The sequence below is a fragment of the Dermacentor variabilis genome, chromosome 11, assembly GCF_050947875.1.
Source record: "Dermacentor variabilis isolate Ectoservices chromosome 11, ASM5094787v1, whole genome shotgun sequence".
NCBI classification, from domain to species: domain Eukaryota; kingdom Metazoa; phylum Arthropoda; class Arachnida; order Ixodida; family Ixodidae; genus Dermacentor; species Dermacentor variabilis.
This window is the reverse complement of record NC_134578.1, coordinates 57,992,571-58,014,756: the sequence shown is the minus strand read 5'-3', so window position 1 is coordinate 58,014,756 and position 22,186 is coordinate 57,992,571. Positions and strand designations below refer to the sequence as shown.

Sequence of the window (22,186 nt, the reverse complement as noted above, 5' to 3'; positions counted from 1 at the left end):
GAATTGCGCATGCGCGCCTGCTTCCGGTCCCGCTGGTGCTCGGTCACGTGTCGCACCTCTACCTCCGCATGAGCCCGACGTTAAACAATCGTATCACCAGCCTCAATCCGTTATCATCATTAGCCTATTTCATGCCGATGCAACAGCCAGGACGAAGACCTCTGTCAATGACTTGCAATCGTGCATGTTTTGAGGTACCTGTGTCCATCTCCTGCTACAGAATTACTTGACGCGACCTAAGCTTTTCGCGAATCCTCCAGCTGAATAATAAGTATCAGTAAGGCAGTAGTAATAGTCAATAATAATAATAATAATAATAATAATAATAAATCGAGCTAGATCGATAAGTTTTCGTCTGGAATTCTATCGTCGTTTTCTGTGCACCTGTCACTTCGTTGGGTAGAAACTTACTACATAAGGTGCTAATGCTGCTCCTAATTTTGACCCGTCTCCGCCATAACGGAGTAGTTGAGGTAATCTCCACGTGACCTCCCTCTATGGCACTCTCTCAGTCATTGGTGACGTCACACGTGAGGTACCACAGTTAGCTCCAGGTGGCGCCACCCGAATTTTCTGTTTTCGTCATTTTCTCGCTACAAATGACAAATGTGTTATTGCTTATTCCTAGGTGTGGGCAGCGCAACCCGGATGCCCTGCCCACACCTAGGATTATGTTCAGTCACCAACTCGCGCCGCTTGCCGTGTTGATTCAATGTTATTACGGAAGCCTAATTTCTCAATTTAGCTCAACTTAATATTTTCTATTACTGTCCCTTTAACTTTCCGTGAACTGATGTCTAGTCATGTCGCAGTATTTGTGCTCCAGCCATGTTGCTGGCCATGTGTCCTACAGTCACGTCGGGTTGAACACTTGGAATTAGGTCTTCCCGAGCGGTGTAAGAGTGGTCGACCTCCGCGTACGTTTCGAACCAGCGTGCTTCTGGAACACTCCGCGTGCCTAACGCGCGAGCCACTGTTGCGCGCAAGCCGACCCAGATAGCATCCGGCGCCTCGCTCCCGTGAACACCCTCCTCCTCCTCCTCTGCGCGCGATCACGCCTCCGGGAAGCCTCGGAGCGTGCGCGCGATGATGGCGAAATGGAATATCGATGCAGCAGTGGCAGCGAGCGCTGCTGCTCGAGCGTCTCTTAATTGACCCAGTATGCAGCGGGAGGGAAAAGGTCGCGCCGACCCCGTATGCCACGGGAGTGCCGCAGCAACTTGGGCGATGCCGCGCCGCCAGAGGGCAGTGTCCGCCACTAATCACCAAGGCCACCCTGCTCCGCGGTCTTCTTCTGGCCTTTCGCTTTCAGTTCCTCTTCCCGTCACTAGGTGCGCAGCGGCGGCTGCGCCCATATTGTGGCCGGTCACGTGAGCTGTGGACTGTGGTAGCGATGGGGTGCGCACAGTGAAGAGGCTGATGAGGTGGGGGGACGGCAACGGGGTTGCATTTCGTAGCAGCGGCGTGTACGCTACATTTGCGTCCGTGTTGCCTCCATTAAGGAGTGGTTTGTGTTGAGGAGGAGGTGGTGTGTACTGCACTTGCGCGATCCTCGGCCTGCCGCGTAGACGTGGGTGCGTGCTGCGATGCGGTGGAACTCCGATTGCGGAACGTTTTTGAGAGTGCGGTTCGGCGGCTGCGCCGAGAGCCTCCGTTTCCACCCGCTGGGGGCAGTGTGTCGTAAAGATGGCCGCGTATTCGCACGATGTGCGTTGGATCGTGATTCGGTTGCGAGGGGGGCGATCACGCACCTTTGCTCAAGCGTGCAGCGGACGAAAAAGCAATGAAGGTTTACAATCGTGATTTCTGTGTTCCTCAAAGCGTCCTCACGGCTAGGCAGTCCTTTGACACACTTTAGACACCCTCTATAGTGTTCCTTTGAATAGATACTAAAGAGAATAGATCGATAAAGCATTCGTTCAAAACACTATATTCTTTATTTAGCGCTAATAGGTTGTTTAATAAAGAAAAGGAAAGTCGAAGAGAATTTTTTTTTAAATTTCGCGCCGACATCCAACCACTGTCATGCCAGTGTGGCTACACGGATTTCAAGGTTTCTTTTTTCCCTTGTATTTCGGGCTGTCGAGGCTCAGTAATAATAAAATCTCGTTAGAATGACGTTGAAAAGAAGGGCAAAATTACTTCGCTATATCCACTGTTGCGTTATATCCATTATTGCATGTACTGCAAGGTGAATCGCGGGGGGGGGGGATTTCTGGGGCAACTTCACTTCATTCGTTATATCCGTTATTTCGTGATATCCAGTTTCGTTATAACGAGTTTTGGCTGCAGTTCTTGAAACTCGATAAGTTCTGCGCATAACAACACAATGTAAGCCAACTTTACCGATCAAAATTTAACTAGACCAGAGCCGACACCATCAAAATTTATGACGTCACGACGAGCTGACGCGGGAACAACAAGGCCTGTGTAGCCACAGGTCTCTCATTTTGCGCCTTTTGGCAATCTACTAATAGACCTCAATTAATTTTCTCTTTAATTTACCTTTAAAGGCGCATTGTTCGTTCTCTATAAAACAGAGAATGAAAAGGCGGGGTGTTCAACCAGGAAGGTTGCATACGATTGTCTACCCTGCACTGGGCGAGAAGCATATAGAAAGGAAACAAAAAAAAATAAATCAAATTTTCTCTTTAAAGATGCCACGGGCCTCTAGTGACTCTCTGTGACTCTCGATCTGTGGGGATGAAGGTCGAGGGTCCCAATATCTTAACTTCGGTGAGCGCTGCATCGTCGAGTCGTCTTAGGCCACCACGCCTTTCGAGGGCTCTAGTTTTGATGTTCAAGTACAGAGCGTACCTCACAGTCAAGTAATTGTTTTTCGTGAAAACCAATCGGCCAATGAACTTTCTTTTTACGCAGAATGCTGGAGCGCGTGTGCATCACGAAGACGATTGCCGAGCTTTTAGAAATCGCAAACACATTGGGCATGCTACGAGACCGGAATTCGCCATGTCTAAACCTATAATCTTCTGCCATTAGTATCAACATTCTTCTCCACCTTGAGAATTTCCGCAGTAATGATTTGTAATATTATATGTCCATGGTGCTTCGAGTTGTCGCTTAATGCAGCCTCGCTCTGCGACCCGATAGCCCCTATAGTTAGCTGAAATTTGATAGTGCGACCGCCCCGAAAAGCCTTGGTCCAGGTTTCGATCCCCGGATCAGGATGAATTTTTTACCTGCCACTGTGAAGCCTCTTTTCCGATATACTCCTTGGGGCGCGTTTCCTCTCTAGCATCTGGCTACTCGTAAGGGAATGACAGTTTTCCCTTTCAGAACATCTACATCCATCTTCCCTCCTCTCTCTCTCTATCACACACACACAAAAGAATAATCTAAGCTGAACTTGATACATTTATGGAGTTCTCATTAAAAAAAAATTAAGCGGTTAAGATCGCTACGGCGCCCAACGTGCAACACACGAAGAAACACTGCCCACTCGATCTGCCCTTGCAGGCTATATTCGCGTTAGAAAGAACAGCCCTAATGTCCGCACTGAATATTTACCGAAGACTCTCATGCCTTGAGCTACGACATGTACAGACTCACGGACTAACTCTGTGTGCACTTTAACGAAGGTATTTTAAGCCTTGTCGAGGTCTACTATAGTCTCAATGAAATGTTTTAGTTTGTCCGTATGTTGCGTGTTGAGGTTTGTTTTGCATTGTTGACACTATACATGTGTCTGTGGCGTGCACTGTGCAGGCTCCTTTCGTTTCTTTTTTCTTGCTATCGACATGATAAAAGGGGATATTTGTGCACAAGTACGGAGCCGGCTGGCTCCTTGGCTTCTGAACATGTGGTACAGTTACACACATAGTTTTGCGCTTATGCGTACACTTTCGTCGGAAAAGGAGCACAAATGCAGTTAATACGTACACACGCAATGCCGTCATTACACCGCAGTTTAATTTCCATTTTTCATCATACCCGTCTGGAGTACCTCGCTATAGGCCGGAATTCGAAGGCGTGCACTTCTGACGTCTGAGCATCTTCAAGTGCGCGCTCCTTTCTGATCGGGATGGCCAATAGCCCACTTTGTGACCTCTGCGGCTGCAGTGAAACGATTGCGCACCTTCTTTGCGAGTGCCCTCGTTTTAACCCGCAAAGAGCAGACAGCCATCTCAGCCACGCTATACAAACTGGACAAGCGCCCACTCGGGGAAAAAACAACAACACATTCTTGGAAACTGGCTTACACGAACGTCAGCGGGAAGCCGCTGTGAAGGCACCGCTGCGTTTATTTAAGGGACACTGGACTGTGTGACAAGTTATGGCTCTGCATTGTGTGACGGAGGATGTAATAGTGGGACTTTGACATTGTGTAACACCACGTAATACCTTCGCAGAATGCGTGAAAACGTCCACAGAAAAAAGTTCTGTATTTTGTGCGGTGTCTTTGCTTTCTTTATTTACGTATTCATTTTTCACTCTAATATATCGCAGCCCTTTCCCCTTGCCCCGGTACAGGGTAGCCAACCGAAGATATTCTCTGGTTAACTTCCCTGTCTTTCCTTCGTCTTTCTCTCTCTCTCTCTCTCTCTCTGCTACAGGCACGCCACCTGGAAAACCTATCCAGCATTTATTAGGGAGCTCTCTCTCTCTCTCTATCTCGCATTGCGGCTTTTCTGCCCTATCGTTGTTCGTAGTCGAACATCTTCAACTCCTTTGGCGTCGGTCGCGTGGCAACGATGTGCGAAAGAATAGCGAAGTGGATTCCTCCTTGGGACTCCGAGGATCGAAGGCGCGCCTTCCTAAGGCCGGCTGTTGCTTCGTTTCCTGTCCTCCTCTTGAGGGACCGCGAGGAGGAGCTTTGCTTGCGGGACGTAATCCATGCCAAGACGAGCAGAGATCGATTCCGCCCGATGGTCAACGCCACGGTTGTGCTCGTCGATGAAAGAAAGACCGGGCAGGGAGGACGCCTCGAGGCGGCGGGACGATTGATTTCGCGAGGCCGCCGTAACATCTGCCATCGTCGAATCTGCCGAAACGAGGGACCCAAGGATTTCTTATCCGGTGCACCTTTTGCCCGTTTGCTCAGTTTTACGTTGTTGCTTGGAACAACAAGTCTTCATTGAGAAGCCGCAGGGAGGAGGCGCGTGTTTTGGAGAGAATGAGAGAGAGAGAGAGAGAGAGAGATTGATTGTTTCATTCATTCATTCATTCATTCATTCATTCATTCATTCATTCATTCATTCATTCATTCATTACCTTTACAGTCCCAAATCAGCACTGGTGCATGGACAGATGCCGTAGTGTAGGGCTTCCGGACAATTTTGGCCAACACGTGTTCTTCGATTGATTCATTGATTGACTGACGTGGTTTAACGTCGCAATTAGGCAACACTGAGGCTACACTGCTGTAGTCTGTGCAACTGCTGTAATCTGTGCTTTATTACGTTAAACTTCTAAAGAAGGTCCAATTGCAGTCTTTGACTTTGGGACCTCCTTATCTATATTAACATGCTGTAATATTTCTAATCATCTGATTGAAACCGATTCTGATTCTGACGAGAGACGTCTCAACGGAACGCTCCCGTTTAAGTTTGCCCACCAGGGTTTCTCGAACGTACACCTAGATCTAAGTACACGAGCGTTGTTTTGCACTTCGCCGCCATCGAAATGCGGCCGCCGCGGTTGGAAATTGAACCCCCGCGACCAAGTGCTGAACAGCAGAACGCCCCAGCAAGAGAGTCACCACATGCGTGCGAGAGAGATTAGTTATATTACAATCGGCTCTCTGTGTGAGCCCACAACGGCCGTAGCACGTCGTCATGTGGTCCTTTGGAATTAGCGGAAAACTCACTGAATTGACTCACAAGTACCCTCATGGAGGGGGGGAAGGGGGGGGCGGTCCACCTAATGGACACGTTAATTTTGTCTGCTGGTAAAGTGCTGATTGGCTGGTAGCACCTGTCTCCATTTGACGCGTGCCCAAACCCAGCCAATTAGAACTCCAGCAGCAGACAAAATGGGCATGTCCACTATAGGTGGACACTTACAGAATACCCCCCTGGGCAAAGGGAGAAGGTGTCTTCTTGCGGTGCCTCTACTCACGTGACCACGAACGAGCAAGGAAAGAGCGTACAGGGGAAAGATTGAATAAGTACGGTTACGATTTTACCGCCCAAAGACATGTACATGGTATAGGTGGGGATAGCGTTTTGATGTCGCAACCTTGTACACCTGGCGATAAAAACACTTTTTATTTTTTAACGGATTTCCAGTTCTAGTACGTCAATGACCAGCTGGGCTCCAGCGGTTGTGGTATTGCATTCGGCTGGCTATAGACTCGTTAATGTGCTTTATGTGGGATACAAGCAGTGACCACAATGTCGGTAGTAGCCGAACTAACAGGCTGGTCGGTTCAGCGACAACGCAGATTTTTTCACCGCAAGCAAACAAGACGAGGCCAGAAGGAATCAAAACACAAAATGCGGGACTGAGAAGTCGTGCATAGGATGTGGGAAAACGTGCGACCAGCGCTCGTCCTCTTTCTACCTATGGTTTTTCCTTCCGTCTTCGTCTTGTTTGCGCGGAAAACCTTCGGTCGCATAGCTCCTGCAATTGAGCGGTGTCCAGTTGTCCGATGCGCAGGGAAGGCAAAGCGGGATGCCTGAACGAGTTGCAATAACCGGTATACAAGAGAGTGACCTAGCCTCTAAGCAATTCCAAGTACGAATGCAGCACGTGGTTTATATAAGCGCTTGTGGAACAGTTCGGCAGGCTCGCTGGCGAGAGTAAAGTTTTCGCAGCTATCGCGAACAATCTGAAAGACCCTTGTTCGGGTCACCCTATAAAGCAGAATTAACTGATAAAGTGGGCAGATGCCTGTGGTATTAGAAGAACGCAGGTCGTATTCTAGTAATTGGCTTGATTAAAACTGTTCTAGCAGGAATGCCGTGTGCTCCTTGCAGCCGGTCCCATATTGACTGTTTTTAAATGGAGGTATCAAGTCGGGTGACGAGAATTCGGGGGGAGGCGGGGAGGCTAGATTTTGCTATACGATTATTTTTCACTGCGTGCTGTTGCGCTTCATTGCTGGCTCGCACAGCTTTGCACCCACTGTATACCTCTTGGAAGGATCACCCTACGCTACGGAGGCTGACAATTGAATACAGGAGATAATTGTTTCGTTAGAGATACGGCTCCAGATCGGCTCCAGGTGAATTGTCCGTGTATTTGCCCTCTGATTCGTCGGCTTAATCATCTCCGCGTACCGCACTGAGAAATTTGGACGAAACACTGTGTTTTATCAGAGATGACGATGCTTTTGGAATCAAGCATATCATGCCGCCGCACGCCTATTGTGATATATGTCCAGTTGAAGAGACGTCCACGACGGCATGACGACATAGATAGATAGATAGATAGATAGATAGATAGATAGATAGATAGATAGATAGATAGATAGATAGATAGATAGATAGATAGATAGATAGATAGATAGATAGATAGATAGATAGATAGATAGATAGATAGATAGATAGATAGATAGATAGATAGATAGATAGATCCAAACTGCCTGAAGTTCTCAAAGAATGATTCTCAATAATAGAGTTAGTCTGTGTGGCTTCAGTATTAACGACAGATTTCATGTGTTGGTGCCGACATTTTTGGTAATTCCTTTAATGCGTTGTCGTTGGTTCAGAAGCCACTTCCGGTTATATAAGCTGCTGGAGGGCTGGTGCTTGCACTGTTAGTAGTGATCGTGTACTTCCGGGTTAAAAAAAGGTCTCGCCAGCTGGTTCGCAAACTCAAGTTTTCACTCTGCAGCGACCTGCGCATCGATCACCCGACGTCTGCAATAGCACATAGCGCGGAAGCAGCAGTCGTTGTAGGCTTAATTAGAAAAGATGGCGCTACGCATTCTCCGAGTGTCCCCTTGTCGAGGATCGAATAAACATACAGACGGCCTCTTGTAATTTACGCTGCGCATCGATCAGTGCTTGCGAAAACGAATGACGCATCTCGTATCTTTTGTTTTAGAGCGCAGTAGACGAATTGGCGCAAGCAATCGGGCCCGTATGATCACGCGATTTGTTTGGTGACGGCGGTTACTGAACCGTCTCGAAAAAGGAATTCGCTGTCTATTCCTTGACGGTTTTTGGTTTAGAATTTGGAGCAGAAAATGCCTACGAGCGAATCGAAAACGTTGTCCGGTCGAACGCCTTCTTGCATCTGTAGCAGACGGCTTCGGAAAACCAATCAGCGCCGTCGGTGCTGTAATTAGCAGGCTACGCGACTTACAGCTCTCACTTTGATTCCGCGCTTTTCAGTCTAGACAACTACATAGTTGATCGTGGTAGCTCATCGGGATACTCAATCGATAGAGATTTCAAATGCTGCTTCTGAAAACGTCACGTTGGTATTGTCTCCGGCATTAAATATTTTTCCAGAGGAAACAAAAGAAGTGATGATAAATTTGCATGTAGAAATTAAGCTTACATTAATAAATTGATGTTGAAGTAATTAATGCGCTGGGAATTACAGCTATTTGTTTACAATATTCCCCACTGGGACAGTAGGGACAAAAGTATTGTGTAGAAAAACACCAAATCGTTTAGACTGGCAGATACTTCAGATACTATACTTCAGAGCGCCCTTCATTCGACGAGAAAAAAAAAAGTTTCCTTTGTTGCATTATGAGCGCAACTTAGTGTCTGAGCTTTAATGATTCTTTTAATTGTTTTCAGGATGTATCGCAAAGTTGTGCTAAATGTGCCCTCTTTTTTTTTTTTTTTTTTAGCGATGAAGGTAACTGTTCTGCTCGAGGTCTGCATCTCTTTTTTTTTTTACGTTGGCAATGCACTTGTCATATCGGCGGCATAGCGGAAAATGCGGGCACGTGTGCTTCTAGGCGGGTGTAAATCCGCAGCAGACGCCTCGAGGCATCCCAAAGGCACTAAGATACAATACGCAAATAAACAATGCACGTATGTCATTTTGTTTTAGCTACCGCAAGCTTGATCGCTAGAAAAAACAGGCAACAATCGTAAGCGCTCACTTAGCTTGTGGAACGCGACGATGTCTGTTGCGCGCACACACACAGACACACCCGGCATTTAAAAAATATAATAATAATGGCTGGCGCCGTGCGGAAAGGTTAGTAATTTTGCCTGCGTGAGGGCTGCAAGGAAAAGGTGCGTGTCCATCACGTCTCGTTTGTTGTCGGTGTCACCGAGGAAGAAAGGTCGGGCGTGTCAAGCACGCAACTGCTCTTCAATAAGATAAGTCGTGCGGTACATAGCTCGGCGCCACATATTGAATGCGTTGCGAGTCAATAACGCAGCAGCGGTGTTCCTGCGCCTGGGGCTATCAACAACAAATTCGTAAGTTCAAGTACGCGTACTGAAACATTCATAGCTATCTATTCAAGTATGTGCATTCGTAAACGTTACAGTGCTAGCTAACCTTGCTACAAAACAAAGTGTTCTAGCTGAAGTAACCGATAAGATAAATCGATGTGTCATCGATCGGAGCAGTAATGGGTTGTCGTGCCACTTGTAGATTTTCGGAATTATGGTGATCGTTTCCAAATGTAAGCGACTCGCCGTGTTTGTAGGAATGATAATCGTGTGCAGTTAACGCTTACACTCCTTTACTATTACGGAACCTCCGTAACGCATCACCAATTAGCTGAATTTTCTACTGTCTTAGCAATTAAAGGAGCTAACTGTTTCGCAAACTCTCCCATCTATGTGTTCGAGATGGTCTGACTGTAAGTAAAGCTGCCCACTGCAATAGATCGAATGTCCCCTTCTCCTTTAACCTTTTACACACTATGTATACGCACTCAAATTGCCTAAACTAATCCATCTGCTTAGATAAGCTATTTACGACCTTTCAGTCTAAGGAAAATTGCAGTCGGCGCAAAAATCGAATGCGTGTTTGTCTGTTACCTTATCAGACAACGAGGAATGAGCATATATTGAACTTACTCTACACGTCAATGACGACATGTACCACGAATGTTCGTCCATATTTCATTTGTGATGCGTATGATAGAAGCACTCGGAGTGCGACTTTGGTCTATCTCTGCCTAGCTGCACTAGGCCATGCAAGAACTGAGTTCGAGCACGGGTCTGGTGGCAGTAAATACGGCACACACAGCAGACTCGACGCTTACGGCGCACGTGCCAGAATTATTGCTTCCTATACAACCCCATCCAAGAAACGGCCGAACGTAATCACGCCCGCAGTACTGCAGCGGAACACTCCGAACGAGGAAAAAATTGGAGGGAATTGCCGGCATCGTAAAGCCCTGCACAGCCCTTTTACATAGACACGGCGTCGCGCGCGCAGCGCATTGAACGGCGCGTTACGGCAGCGTCGAGCCCAATAAGAAAGAATAAAGATGCTGTCGTCGAAAACAACAAAAGGAAACGCCTACTACGATCGCAATCACGAAGGGAAGGGCCGCGCGGCGGGGAGTACGGAATTCGCGGCCTTTCCAAGCGCCGAGCGTGCAAAGGCAAAGCGGCGGCCAAATTTCGCTTTCACCCTCGAGGCGAGCCCCTCCGACACCCTCTCCAACTCTCTCGGCGAGCGCGGCCAAGCGACCGGCAGGCGTAAATCGATTGCCTACCGGCGCAGTGCGCGTTTCCGTCGCATAGCGGCACGCCAGTCGCGTCGCGCGTGCGCATGCGCAGCACAACGTCACGTTCGCGGCGCTGGCGGCGCCGGCGCGCCGGTTCCTCGCATGTGTTTCGTTTCGTCTGCTCCTGCAGCGACTGCTGCAGACGACAGCAGAACGCGCGTGCGTAGTCTGCGAGCGTGGTCCAGGCCGTCTGTGTGCCTGCTGCTCGTTTCATTTTCTTTTTGTCCCTGGCGCGCGCTTGTGTTTGCGGCGCAACGCGGTTTGTTTCACCTGACGACAGAGCCTCCTTTCCTCAGCTGTTACCGATTCAGTGTTCCTTCACGTCGTTCATTTTTTTTTTTTTTTCGTGTGTGCCAACTTGTGATCGTGCGTGGGTGTGCCCATCGTCGGGTGTCGTAGGTGATACAGATACCGCGGCGGCGCGATCGTCGAGATACATCGAAATCCCGTGGATTTTACACGACGACGTGTATGCCGAAGAGGGAGTAAAGAGAGAAACGAAAGAAATGACGTATCACCTGCCGTGTTGTTGCACGACGACGCGGCAGGGTCATCGGCAGCGGAACGCGCCCTCGACCTCAACGCTGGAGCTCGGGGAATCGCGGCGCCAGCCCACCACGCTAGGATTTTGATCGAACCTCTGACGGGTGAGTCGGCTGCGCCGCCAGGCGCGTCGCTGAGGTTTTCGAGATGTGCGTCCTTCTGCGTCTTTTTTCCGAGCCGTCTGCGCGCCGCTTGTGTAGTAGCAGACGATTCCACAGCTGCGCGCGGTTTTTCCACGACCGGGTACGGCGACTCGTATGCGAAGAACTCGGAAACGTGCGTGGCTTGCCGTCGCGTCGAAAAGCCCGTTTTTCCGGCATCGTTACTGAAGCCGCTGCCCCGCAGAAATCGAAGTGCGGCTGGTTCGAGCAGCGATTTGTGTAATCGTGCGGCGCATAGCCTTTCTGCGCTGCAGCGGAGGGGGTCGACATTTAAGGTCGTGCGCTTTCGCGCACGCAAGTGAAAGCACTGCTTCTTTGTAATTGTCGCGGTTCGGCGTGTCAAGTGCATATAGTGGCGTATAAGAAGTGCGTTGAACCGAACTTCTGACGTGCAGGAAACAACAACAAAAAAAGTTAGATGACAACACGCACGCTTAATGCGGGAGACAAATGCAACCGCTACGTATTCTGTGTGCGTGTTTATTAATGCGCTCTTGAAGTTCAATATCGAAATACCAACTATAGCGTGATCTTACACGTGCATTGGCAAGGACGCTTGGCGAAATGTAGTAATTAGATTTCGTGTCACTTTAACGAGCTGCTTTGCGTTTCAGTTTACATTGTTCACGAGATACCTTTTCGCTAACAATACGAATTAAAGAAAATCATGTTGGCATCACGTTTCTGAGCTGCAGTATTTTGGTCCGTTCTAGCGAGGTTGTTCACGGAACACTTCGTTACCGTCGGGGTGAAAGGAACGACAGTAATGACACGTTTAGTTCTTTCACGAGGGAACATTCAACACAATAAACTACATTTTCACTGCTCGCCAAGCTGATAAATTCTCGTCACACTTGTGGAGGAGAGCGTCATTATAACGGCATTGCCTGATGCGTACTGCACCGACGCCAGTGCGACAAAGTGCAAGAGGATGCCGACTGTCACCCGTCTCACCCCGGCGTCTTTTTAATCTTATTTTCGGATGTTTTGATGACACGAGCGTTGAACGCACGCCAGAGCTTGACTCAGCACGATGTGTACCGTAGGATCTGCAGGTGCGGTTTCGCTGACATTTCACGACGGCGTCTCCTCCTCACGTGCGAGCAATTTACGTCAGCGAGCTGCTGTAGATGGACACCTGGACACACAACTGTAACGCACTTATCTCAAAGAGCGGGTGGGCTTTCATCACAGTATATTAAACGCTTTCGACTAGTGCTTAATGAAAAGAGAGGCCTGTAGCGAACAACTGTGGAAAGCTGCTGACTGGGACGTGGCTCTTATCACTTAGCAACCACGTCGTTCAACGTCAGGTGAAGCGACCTGAAATAAAATCCGCCTATATATATATATATAATCCATCACGCCGGAACACTGCTGACTTTTGTTCTGCCGCTTTTCATATAATTTTCCATGACGCCAATACGTTTGCCTACGTGTGTGTATTGCAGGAAGTGAATATATGCCGCATGCCAGCGTTTTCAGGATCATGGTCTCAGCTGTGCGCGCATTTTTTTATTGACACAATAAAAAGAAAATGCAATATGTTGGTGCCCAAATGCGGCAACGGCAACCTTTCTTAACATGCAGTGTGCAGTGCACAGGTAGCCTTATGCACTCACGACCAAAGTACTGTGTTGACGTAAGAAGAACGAAGTTGTATGATTTACTGCGAACGCAACGGTATATGGGAACCTAACAATCAAACCAAACCATTGCGAACAAAAGCAGTGCTGTACCACTTTACATACAAAGTGACAGTACAATGAGAAAATACTCGTATGAGGGAAATGATTATCTGGAGAGCAAAGTGTAAGGAAATCATAGGGCATATGTATTCATCTGTTAATAGTGACGCTGTCCTCAATATTCTTTTTTTTCGTTTTACCGTTTGTATTCTGTATTTCGGTTTCGCGTCTAACTAAATATACTACAGATACGTGTCCGCGAAGTGGGCTTTGAACCATAACCTAACCTAACACGAACACATCTGGAACACGAAGCGCTTGTTTCACACCTCGGTGGACGAAGCCTTTTGTAGCAAAGAATGGACTCTCCAGAGAGAGGCGACGTCTGCAGGAAGGACGTGGAACGATATTTGCGCGATGCAGACTATGTTGTACAAACGTTGGCACGCCGCACTCGAGTAGGCCACGCCCACCTTGTAGTCGGAACACAGAAATGACAGACTACGTCACTTATGCCGCTCAAGTCGCCTCCGTCAAGAGCTCGTTGCCGTAAAGAGTTTCCACTAATTCGTGACAGGGAAAGATAGTCAGTCGCTGCTGTCACCGGTCGTCGTCACTTTCCTTAGCAAATTACAAGACGAAGTCGTACGTGTCGCAACCGTCTACAAGTTTGACGGTTCGGCTAGCAATGAGAATGACGAGTTGTGCACGGATTTGTCTAATTTACGTCCCTCTGGATTCAAACGGTCTTGTGAATTTTCGCTGAGCGATCGTCTTCAACAAAATATAGCGTTATAAACAATAGAGCGATTCGCAATGGTTACGCATGCAAGCTGAGTCCATTTCCGTTATGTATAGCTGACGATATTTTCGTACGATTGCTTCGAAGTGTATATATAGTAAGGTAAATGATAAATAGCACCTAAAGGACGTATGAAGCCAGAAGCCCGAAAGTTAAGACAAATCCGTGCACTATTACAGCCATACTTTCCACGGTGGCTGAAAGATATGGCAGCGCCAGAGTTTCCTTCAAAGTATCGCGAACATATATATATTTATATAGAATATATAAGGATACGTAATAATAGAGAAAACATAAGCGACCCATATATAGTTGAACATACTGCAGAGCAATTTTTGTAGGGAATATATATGGGGCCTGTCGACGCGTTCCTTTCTTTTTTCTTTTTTTTTTTTATGAAGTGCGAGGTCGTGCAACGACCAAGTTTGTTCTTAAAGCAGTGGTAACTTTTCTTTTTCTCTCTTAAAGACATTTTAGACTTAAGAGCGCCGCACAGTGTTACACAAGCTCAAAGGGGCGTGAATGACCCCACTGACAAAGCTCGCGCGCGACTTCGTGCCATAGGGTGCCATAGACGTTTTATCGTTGCTAACGTTCAGATGTGCTGTAGTAATCTGGCAGACCGCATACGTAGCAGCGTCTATCGCAATACTCATATGGGGAAACTAAAATGTCGCCAAACGCTGCGTTTTAGTATCTCTTCGCCACTGGGTGTTACGTGAACCCTTGTGCGCTATCTATTCGTATATATATATAGTGTGCGTGTGTGTGTGGTTTTAAAAGAAAGCGTCACGGAGTCTACGCTGATTTTTGTGTTTCTAATCGGTGTCCCAAAGGTATTGCAACCACAAAAGAACAAGGACGAGACACAGTGCTTGTGTCTCGTCCTTGTTCTTCTGTGGTTTGCACGTGTTAGCGCTGTTATAATGTTTAAGTATGCACCAACTCGCCCAGAAAGAAGCTTTGATGAAGGTGAAAGAAATGTGGTGCAATTAACTGTTCAACGTGCAGAATTAATTGGCGCCTAAAGGGGTTATGTATGTTTTTTTTTTCTAAAACGCCAACAACACTTTCGACGTTAAGCAAGAATGGCGCCACAGACGTAATTTTATTTCTTACGTGCTTTCGGCGTCAGCTATAGGAACGAATACCGCGCGCTCCCTCGCTGTTCCCATCTGGAGGGGGGCCTTGTTACAGGCACGGTCACGACGTTCAATATTTGCGCCCTGCACAAGCCCGCTGCGCTGGCTCCAGCAGCAGCAATATAGAGGGTGGAAGGGAGAAGGTTTGAAAGGGGTGGGGGCAGGGGAGAGGGAGGTTGAGGCGAGGGTCTGGGGGAGGGGGGGGGGGGGCTACTCCGCAGTCTCACGAGCAGGGCACGTTTTCACCTCACGTTTCTCCGATGCCTGGTAACTGCAGCTCATATTTCACTTGTTTCTCTCCCTTTTCTTTTTTTTTTTTTAATTTGCCGGTGCATTTGCTTCTGCGCACGAAGAACCGGTGTCTAGGCGCGCAGGTGACCGCATGCTGTTGCCAGTGCCGTGGCAATGCAAGTATGAGAGAGGAACTACCCTCCCGCTTCCTTACCGGCCAAGCGGTTCGCGAATCTGTTAAAGTGATTCTTTTTTTTTTTTTTGCATGATCGATAGGTTCTGGAAGTCAGCCGTTTTTGTCGCCCATCGCAAACTGGCTGATGTGATCCTTCCTTTTCCTCTTATTTATTTATTGTAATTGTGTACTTAAGAGAAATGTTAGGGTTAAGCTAATAAAAAAATTGAAGTTCAGCGATTTCCTAGACATCTGTTTTGCATTCACATCTAGAGCGACACAGAACTATACGGACGGATAGTTTCACGTGTACGTGAAAACTGTACACGTGCCGACTGTCAGTGGAATTTTGTCGACGAAGTAAAAGCCTTTTTCGCACCCTGTGATTGCGTTGTAAAATTAACTTTCTACTAGACTGTTAGTTTAAACGCCTGGATTATGAAACGGGTCATTTTCTTTATTTCCGCAAACGAGGGATTGGTGCGTCGGAAAGAAGGTGGAGCCGGAAGACAAGTGGCGACGCGATGTTCATATTACCGCACTATAGCTCAAAGTGACGTCACAGGTTTTGACAAGAAAGAATCATTACGCTGGATTTGAAAATAGGCACATATATTCGGCCAAAAAGACCATGTTGGGAAGGCCGTATTTAAAGACAGTAAAAAGACCGCATTTCCCGTAATATATAGGTCCAAAATACGGAAAAATGCCCTGATATATCATTGACGTCACACCGATGTAATCGACGCCGCTTCTAAAACGCGATCGAACTTCGACGAGTGGAATTCGACTACGCCTCCTCCTTTAATGATGGCGGCATTTTTTTCTTGTCAGAGGGACGCGGATAGAGTTGTGAAAGAAAAGTCAGAGTCTAAGCGGATGTAGTATTTCGAATTAGTGTCCCGTTAAGGCATTAACTTGTTGCGTGATCCGGGTTACCAACCCAATCACGCTGTGTGCTCGACTATAGCCTGTGGGCCTGGATTTAGCGTGGGACAGGGGCTACTAGCTATGCCAAGTAAGCATCAAAGAGCCTTCCGGCTAAAAGAAAACAAATCGGCGCAGTTGGACTGAAGCGGAAACCACGCGAAGCCTACCTATTTTTGAGATATTTTTGGTGTGCAATCGAAGGGCGTATATATATATATATACCACACCGCGGGATAACTCCGTTCTTACTTTGGCCAAGAGAGAGAGAGAGAGAGAGAGAGATAGAATTCTTAAGCGAAAGGCAGTAATTAAGGAAGGTTAACCAGGCTGAACCCGGTTGGCTACTCTGCACCGGAGAAAAGGGAGTGAAAGGTGAGAAGGAGGAGAGACGTAATGTGTACGCTACTGGCCGGTAACCCCGTAAAATACATGCAGACTGGGGTTACAGCGGTTTCCCGAGTCGTAAAACAGGCTCACTAATTAACAAAAAATTCGAGAAACAAATGCAAAGGAAAAGAAATATATCATTGTGGCACTCGGATAAGTCGCAATAAAGATTACACGACGATTTACAATGCGCGGGTCAAAGCACATGCGCGGGCAACTTAGGGGTGAGATAAACATAGCTAACACAGGCACCGGCTTCGAATAACTTTTATTTGGGTTAGACCAAGGGCTCATATATATATATATATATATATATATATATATATATATATATATATATATATATATATATATATAGGCACAGCAACCACATGAGCATCACAGTTTAAAACCGAGCGCAAGGCAAGGAGCCTAGCCCATGTCATTTACCAATTCAATGTAATGTAATGACTTTTACATGACAAATGACATGTAAAAGATAGTCGTGACTTCTCGGTAACCCGTACTATGCGTACGGGCTACCGCCGCTGTGGCTGGGACGTTGCGCTGCTAAGCCGAAGGGCGCGGGATCGAATCCCGGTCGCGGTAGCCGCATTTCACTGAAGGGTAAATGCAAAAAAAAAAAAGCACTCGTGTACTGTGCACTGGAGACACGTTAAGGAACCCTAGGTTGGTCGAAAGTAATCCGGAGACCCCCACTTTGGTGTGTCTCGTAATCATGCCGCGGTTTTGGCACGTAACACCCCAGAAGTTAAGTTTTGTTTAAGTAGTTATCGCTGAACAGATTTATGCAAGTCATGGAATGCGCGCGAACGTGAATGCAGGCATCGCGAAAGATAAATTAGACGTGTCTGCGGTTGTCAGGTGTTGGGACGAGGGGTTTGTAAGAGCGACGGAGTTAGGGTCATCTTGGCGACGAAGAGTGCGCGCCCTGTTCATTAATGGCTAATCCCGGAATGTCCACCAAAGGCAACGCGTGAAGTAACACGTTGATTACATTTCCTGGGAGCATTACGTAGTTGTAGCTGGCACAGCTAACAACTGCGAAGGAAATCTGCGGCATAGCCGGATAAAAGTGTAATTTGTCCTTTTTTTTCTTACCACTGTTAAGTCAGCTTTACCGCTATACAGCTTGCCAATCTACCCTGACGGACCAGCGTTGCACAGTGAAGAGAGAGTACTGGTTTGCGTCACGGAACCAGGAACAAAAGCGGCAAGAATGGCTTGCCATCGTCCACCGCTAATCCCCCAATGTGCCTCGCCTGGTTAATGGAAGGATCACGGAAGGATTAACGATGCACAATGAGACAGCTCTTCTTGCTTTCTTGGAGGCATGCAGCCGCTTTTGTCTTGTGACTGGTGGAGACGACCCGTAGTTCTTTTTTCTTAACGCACGAGATACTGTGGGAAGTAGTAGTCGTGGTATAGCCGGTATTTATGTCACCGGTTTAAGTCCTAACATGTTTCGGGATGTTAGAGAAAGAGATAAAAACAAAGAGGTAGGCTGATTAGGCAGTTGATTACTTGCGTGGCTACCCTGCACCGGGAAAGAGAAAAAGGCTTACAAAAGATTAGAGATAAGGAGAGAAGGAATTATCTAAGGCTATTTATGGTGCAGTGAGCGCTGTCACACAGTCCGTAAAAGTGTCACACACTATGTCGAGTGCCACACCCAGACGTATCGTGTCGCACAGTCGCAATTCAATCTCCCTCTCACTTTCTGCGAAGTGTCACACACTGTGTCGAGTGCCACAACCAGTCTTATCGTGTCGCACAGTCGCAATTCAATCTCCCTCTCTCTTTCTCCCTTTTTAAGAACACGGGAGCACCTTTAAGCCAGCTTGCACTGATGTCAGTCCAGTCTAGTCTAGCCTCCAACAATCCTGGGCCCGTATTGAGAAGAAATTCTCACGCTAGAATTGTTCGTAAGAGAAAAATTCCAGCCAATCCTGACGCTGGACGCATTATCGGAGTAAACGTATACGGCTAATGGCATAGAACAAACGGAAAACTTTGTGAATTACGCCCCTGATTTATAACAGCGAACAAACACACTGTCGTCCGCGTCATCATGGCATCTGCAAAATACTCGCGCGCAGTTTTTTCAACAGCCTTATGGAAGGAAGGAAGGAAAAAGTGGAGCAGTAAAGGCAGGGAGGTTAACCAGTTTAGCTCAACCGGTTTTCTACCCTACACATGGGAGCGGGATGGGGGGATGAAGGATGTGGAAGGGAGAGAGAGAGCACATAGCACAGCACACATATCGTCAGTTAGAGTCCATCACTCTTGCGTGGTACCTGATATCACTGTCACAGCCGCTTTTCCAATCCCCGTCTCTTTCAAAAAACCGAAGTAGTCCCTTCGTCGCCTGCAGCTGCGATGTCTTCTGTCGGCGACATGTGAAAATCGTTCCGATTGACAATGGTCTAGTGTCAAGGTGCGCTAGAACGGATGCCAGGGACTGTCGCTGAGCATTATTGTTCAGGAAAGTCGCACAGAATGTGTTCCAGCGTCTCCTCGCAAAGACAGGCATTGCAGAGAGCGTTGTCGGCCATTCCAATGCGAAATGAGTAAGATTTCGTAAAAGCCACCCCTAGCCATAAGCGATAAAGCAGAGGGGCCTATCTTCGGCAGAGTCAACTTGGCATACAGAGATGCATCTAAGAGGGCAGGCCAGCCTTATTATTTTCTTCAGCGCTTATGATGGTTGCCGTTGACTGAACAGAAGTGCAACGGGCTGCCATAAATCTGGCAGTTAGGAACAGGAAGTGTAACAAAGTGATACCGTCTTGTATGCAGTACAATCATCATACCTGTAATAGTACAGTCGGCGTCACCCTTGTGTGAAACGCGGGAACGGCGGCCACCGGGCCGCTCTGGAGACAGCCAGCGACGTCTAGCGATAACGGCTGGACCCGAGATTAGATGCGTCGGCCGCGCGTACCCATATACTTCTTATCTCGAGCCCAGCAGCTACCGCTAGACGTCGCTGGCAGCCTCCAGAGCGGCTTGGCGGCCGCGGTTCCCGCGCTCTACACAAGAGTGTCACCGGCTGTACGTGGCTGTGGACGTTCGCTGAAAAGCGCGCGATGCAATGTCGTGCACGTTTACAGCAACGTGCTAACGTAAGTACGTTACGCATAAACTGACGGGGTCGTAGGTTCGAGGCTACACGGCGGCGTCGACGCACGAAAAAAAAATGGTTTAATAAATTCCGCTAATTTGGAACGGTGTTTAGTTTTCCACTCGTTCGTATACGTCGGCACCACTGTGCAGTCCTGGAGCACCTTCGGCCGCGAACACCGCGTTGCAGTTAGCGCTGGACGCAACTGTGCATGACGTAGCGCCTACTTTGCCTGTAGTACCACGGTCGCGAGCTTGAGGCAAGAACGGACGGCGTGTGCAAAAGAAAGAAAAAGAAAAAAGCCGTGACGACCAACCGCACCCGCATTTCTTTCTTCCTTTCTGTTTGTTTTCTTGTGGAAGCCTTCACTTTCACTCTTGGCCAAGCCTTAAACTTTCCGCGGAGGCGGCGAAACGTAAACGGTTATTTTAGCTTTCGTTGCCGAAGAGCAACCATGCTATGACCATACGCTGCTGAGCAAGCAGCTGGAAACCTGCGTGACATCGAAGTGTCGTTGGCCAACGTAAAGTGCCGCATTCCAGAGGACGCTTGGCGATGTCGCGTCTCGCGCGGAGCAAAGTATGCCACATCCTCGTCGGCTTGTGTGACTCACTCTCGAGACGAAACACTGAGCGCGGAGACGACGTCACCTCGCGTGTGATGACGGCGCGCGAGAATGCGCGTGCGAGAGCCGCATATACGGATACGCGATAGGAATATCGGGTTTCCTTTATCACGCGGTCGTGATCGAGCGTCCGCGGAAGAGTACGCCGCCGCGGGGAAAGATAGCACCGCCCGCGTGTGTGTTTTCAGTTTGCGTTCCTGTGTAGCTAAACCTGACATGCGGAAAGACATTGTGCTCTCGTTCTCGGCGACATGATAATGCTGTATCGCACCGGAGACGATTACGCAGATCCACGCTCCCGCGTGCCCCGTACTGAGGACACGGATGACATCGCGTATAACCTGCAAGTGAGTCTGATGTTCATGCGTCGCGGTATACGCTGTGCCCGCGGTATTAACGTGAGGTTGCATCTTGTAACCAGACTGGTCGTTGTAATGGCGCTGGCGATGCGCGCGTTATCAACATCGCGACGATTATCGTACGAGATGCGTGACGGAGGTTGATTGAGTCTTTGTTGAAACGAGCGGTGAGGCGTATAGATTAACAGGGTGCGTATTTGAGAGAGTTTGATAAATCGCATTTACACTTGTAAACGCGCGTTAAAGACAGATGGCTTCGTGTTTCCACTGTCGTTATGTTTTTCTTCCCCCCCTTCTGCCTTGTCTTGAGCGCGCATCTGCATAGTTGAATAAGAGTTGAAGTCATTCAGTAAGAATGAGGGCTCTACTGGCTAAGCTTTTGCCCTTTTGTTACGTCATAAGAAATCAGTCGATGTGATATTGCATGAAGCATAGCTATATGAAAGCATACCGTTAAGTCACGATTAGGATTGCTGTATACATAGAAGTCACTATAGTGACTTCTATGTATACAGCCTTCTAAGTCAACTACTCAGATGAAATAAAGAAGTTATAATTTGTTTATTATTATTATTATTATTATTATTATTATTATTATTATTATTATTATTATTATTATTATTATTATTTGCGGCATAGCTGCTGTTCGGGCAACATGAATTTTTTGTTTTAGCTCTCTAAGGCATTGTTTAAATAATGTTTAGTTTTACTTTTCTCTCCTGTTTATTACCTGATTTTGTCTTTTGCTTGCCAGAGCCTTTGGTTTTGCTGTGATTTCCCTTTTGAAAATTTCTAATTGCAACTTCTTTCTACTTGTTTTCTTTTTGTTAAAAATTTAGTAATGCCTTTTTGTTCTGGATTGCCTTTGGCATCACCAATAGTGGTTCAGCACAGGTGTAGACTAACTGTCCGAACAAAATATTCTAGAAATAGCTAGGTAATCGTACCCGACTACACGACCATCTCTCCTCTCCTTTTTTTTTTCTTTTGTTCTTTAACAATCGTAACAAACTAGCAATCAGTGCAACAACCAAGTGAGGTAAGCAAATATCCTGACGCTGGTTAAAAGTAACGCTTAATGTTCAGAACGCGCGGTTTGCATTTTCAGCTCGCTTCCCCAAATCCCGAGGATGGACGGATCGCTCTCTGACGAATCCGAGAATCTTGGCAACTTTCGCCGATGGCGGCCCTGCAAGAAGTAAGTTCGCAGTTAAGAAAGGAAGAGGCCTATTGTGTCGTAAGTCTCTTTGTAAGTCTTAACAAAGAAAGCGGGGGAAAAAAAAAGACTTAGGAACCTCTTACGAATGAAAAGGAGAAACCGAAAATAATTCTCTATAGCCGAGCTACAGTAATGCCCTACATTTTTTTGCTGACGTTAGAGAGGGCTTATAAATATTT

General features: G+C 47.5%; 1 protein-coding gene across 6 annotated transcripts in view; it reads left to right on the top strand.

Annotated features, from left to right (window-relative positions):
• Prosap (SH3 and multiple ankyrin repeat domains prosap) overlaps positions 1–22,186 on the top strand; it is a 228,490-nt gene that overhangs the window by 9,858 nt on the left and 196,446 nt on the right. The window contains exons 1-2 of one of the 6 annotated variants that reach the window (XM_075675785.1): positions 10,735–11,268; positions 21,897–21,986. The exons of 1 other annotated variant lie outside the window; for it this stretch is intronic. In XM_075675785.1, the coding sequence (XP_075531900.1) occupies positions 21,919–21,986 (68 nt within the window). In that variant the 5' untranslated portion in view covers positions 10,735–11,268; positions 21,897–21,918. Of the gene's footprint in view, positions 1–10,734; positions 11,269–19,767; positions 20,777–21,896; positions 21,987–22,186 lie in introns of those variants that run through there. 4 more of the 6 variants (XM_075675790.1, XM_075675783.1, XM_075675784.1 and 1 more) reach the window with 4 other exon arrangements.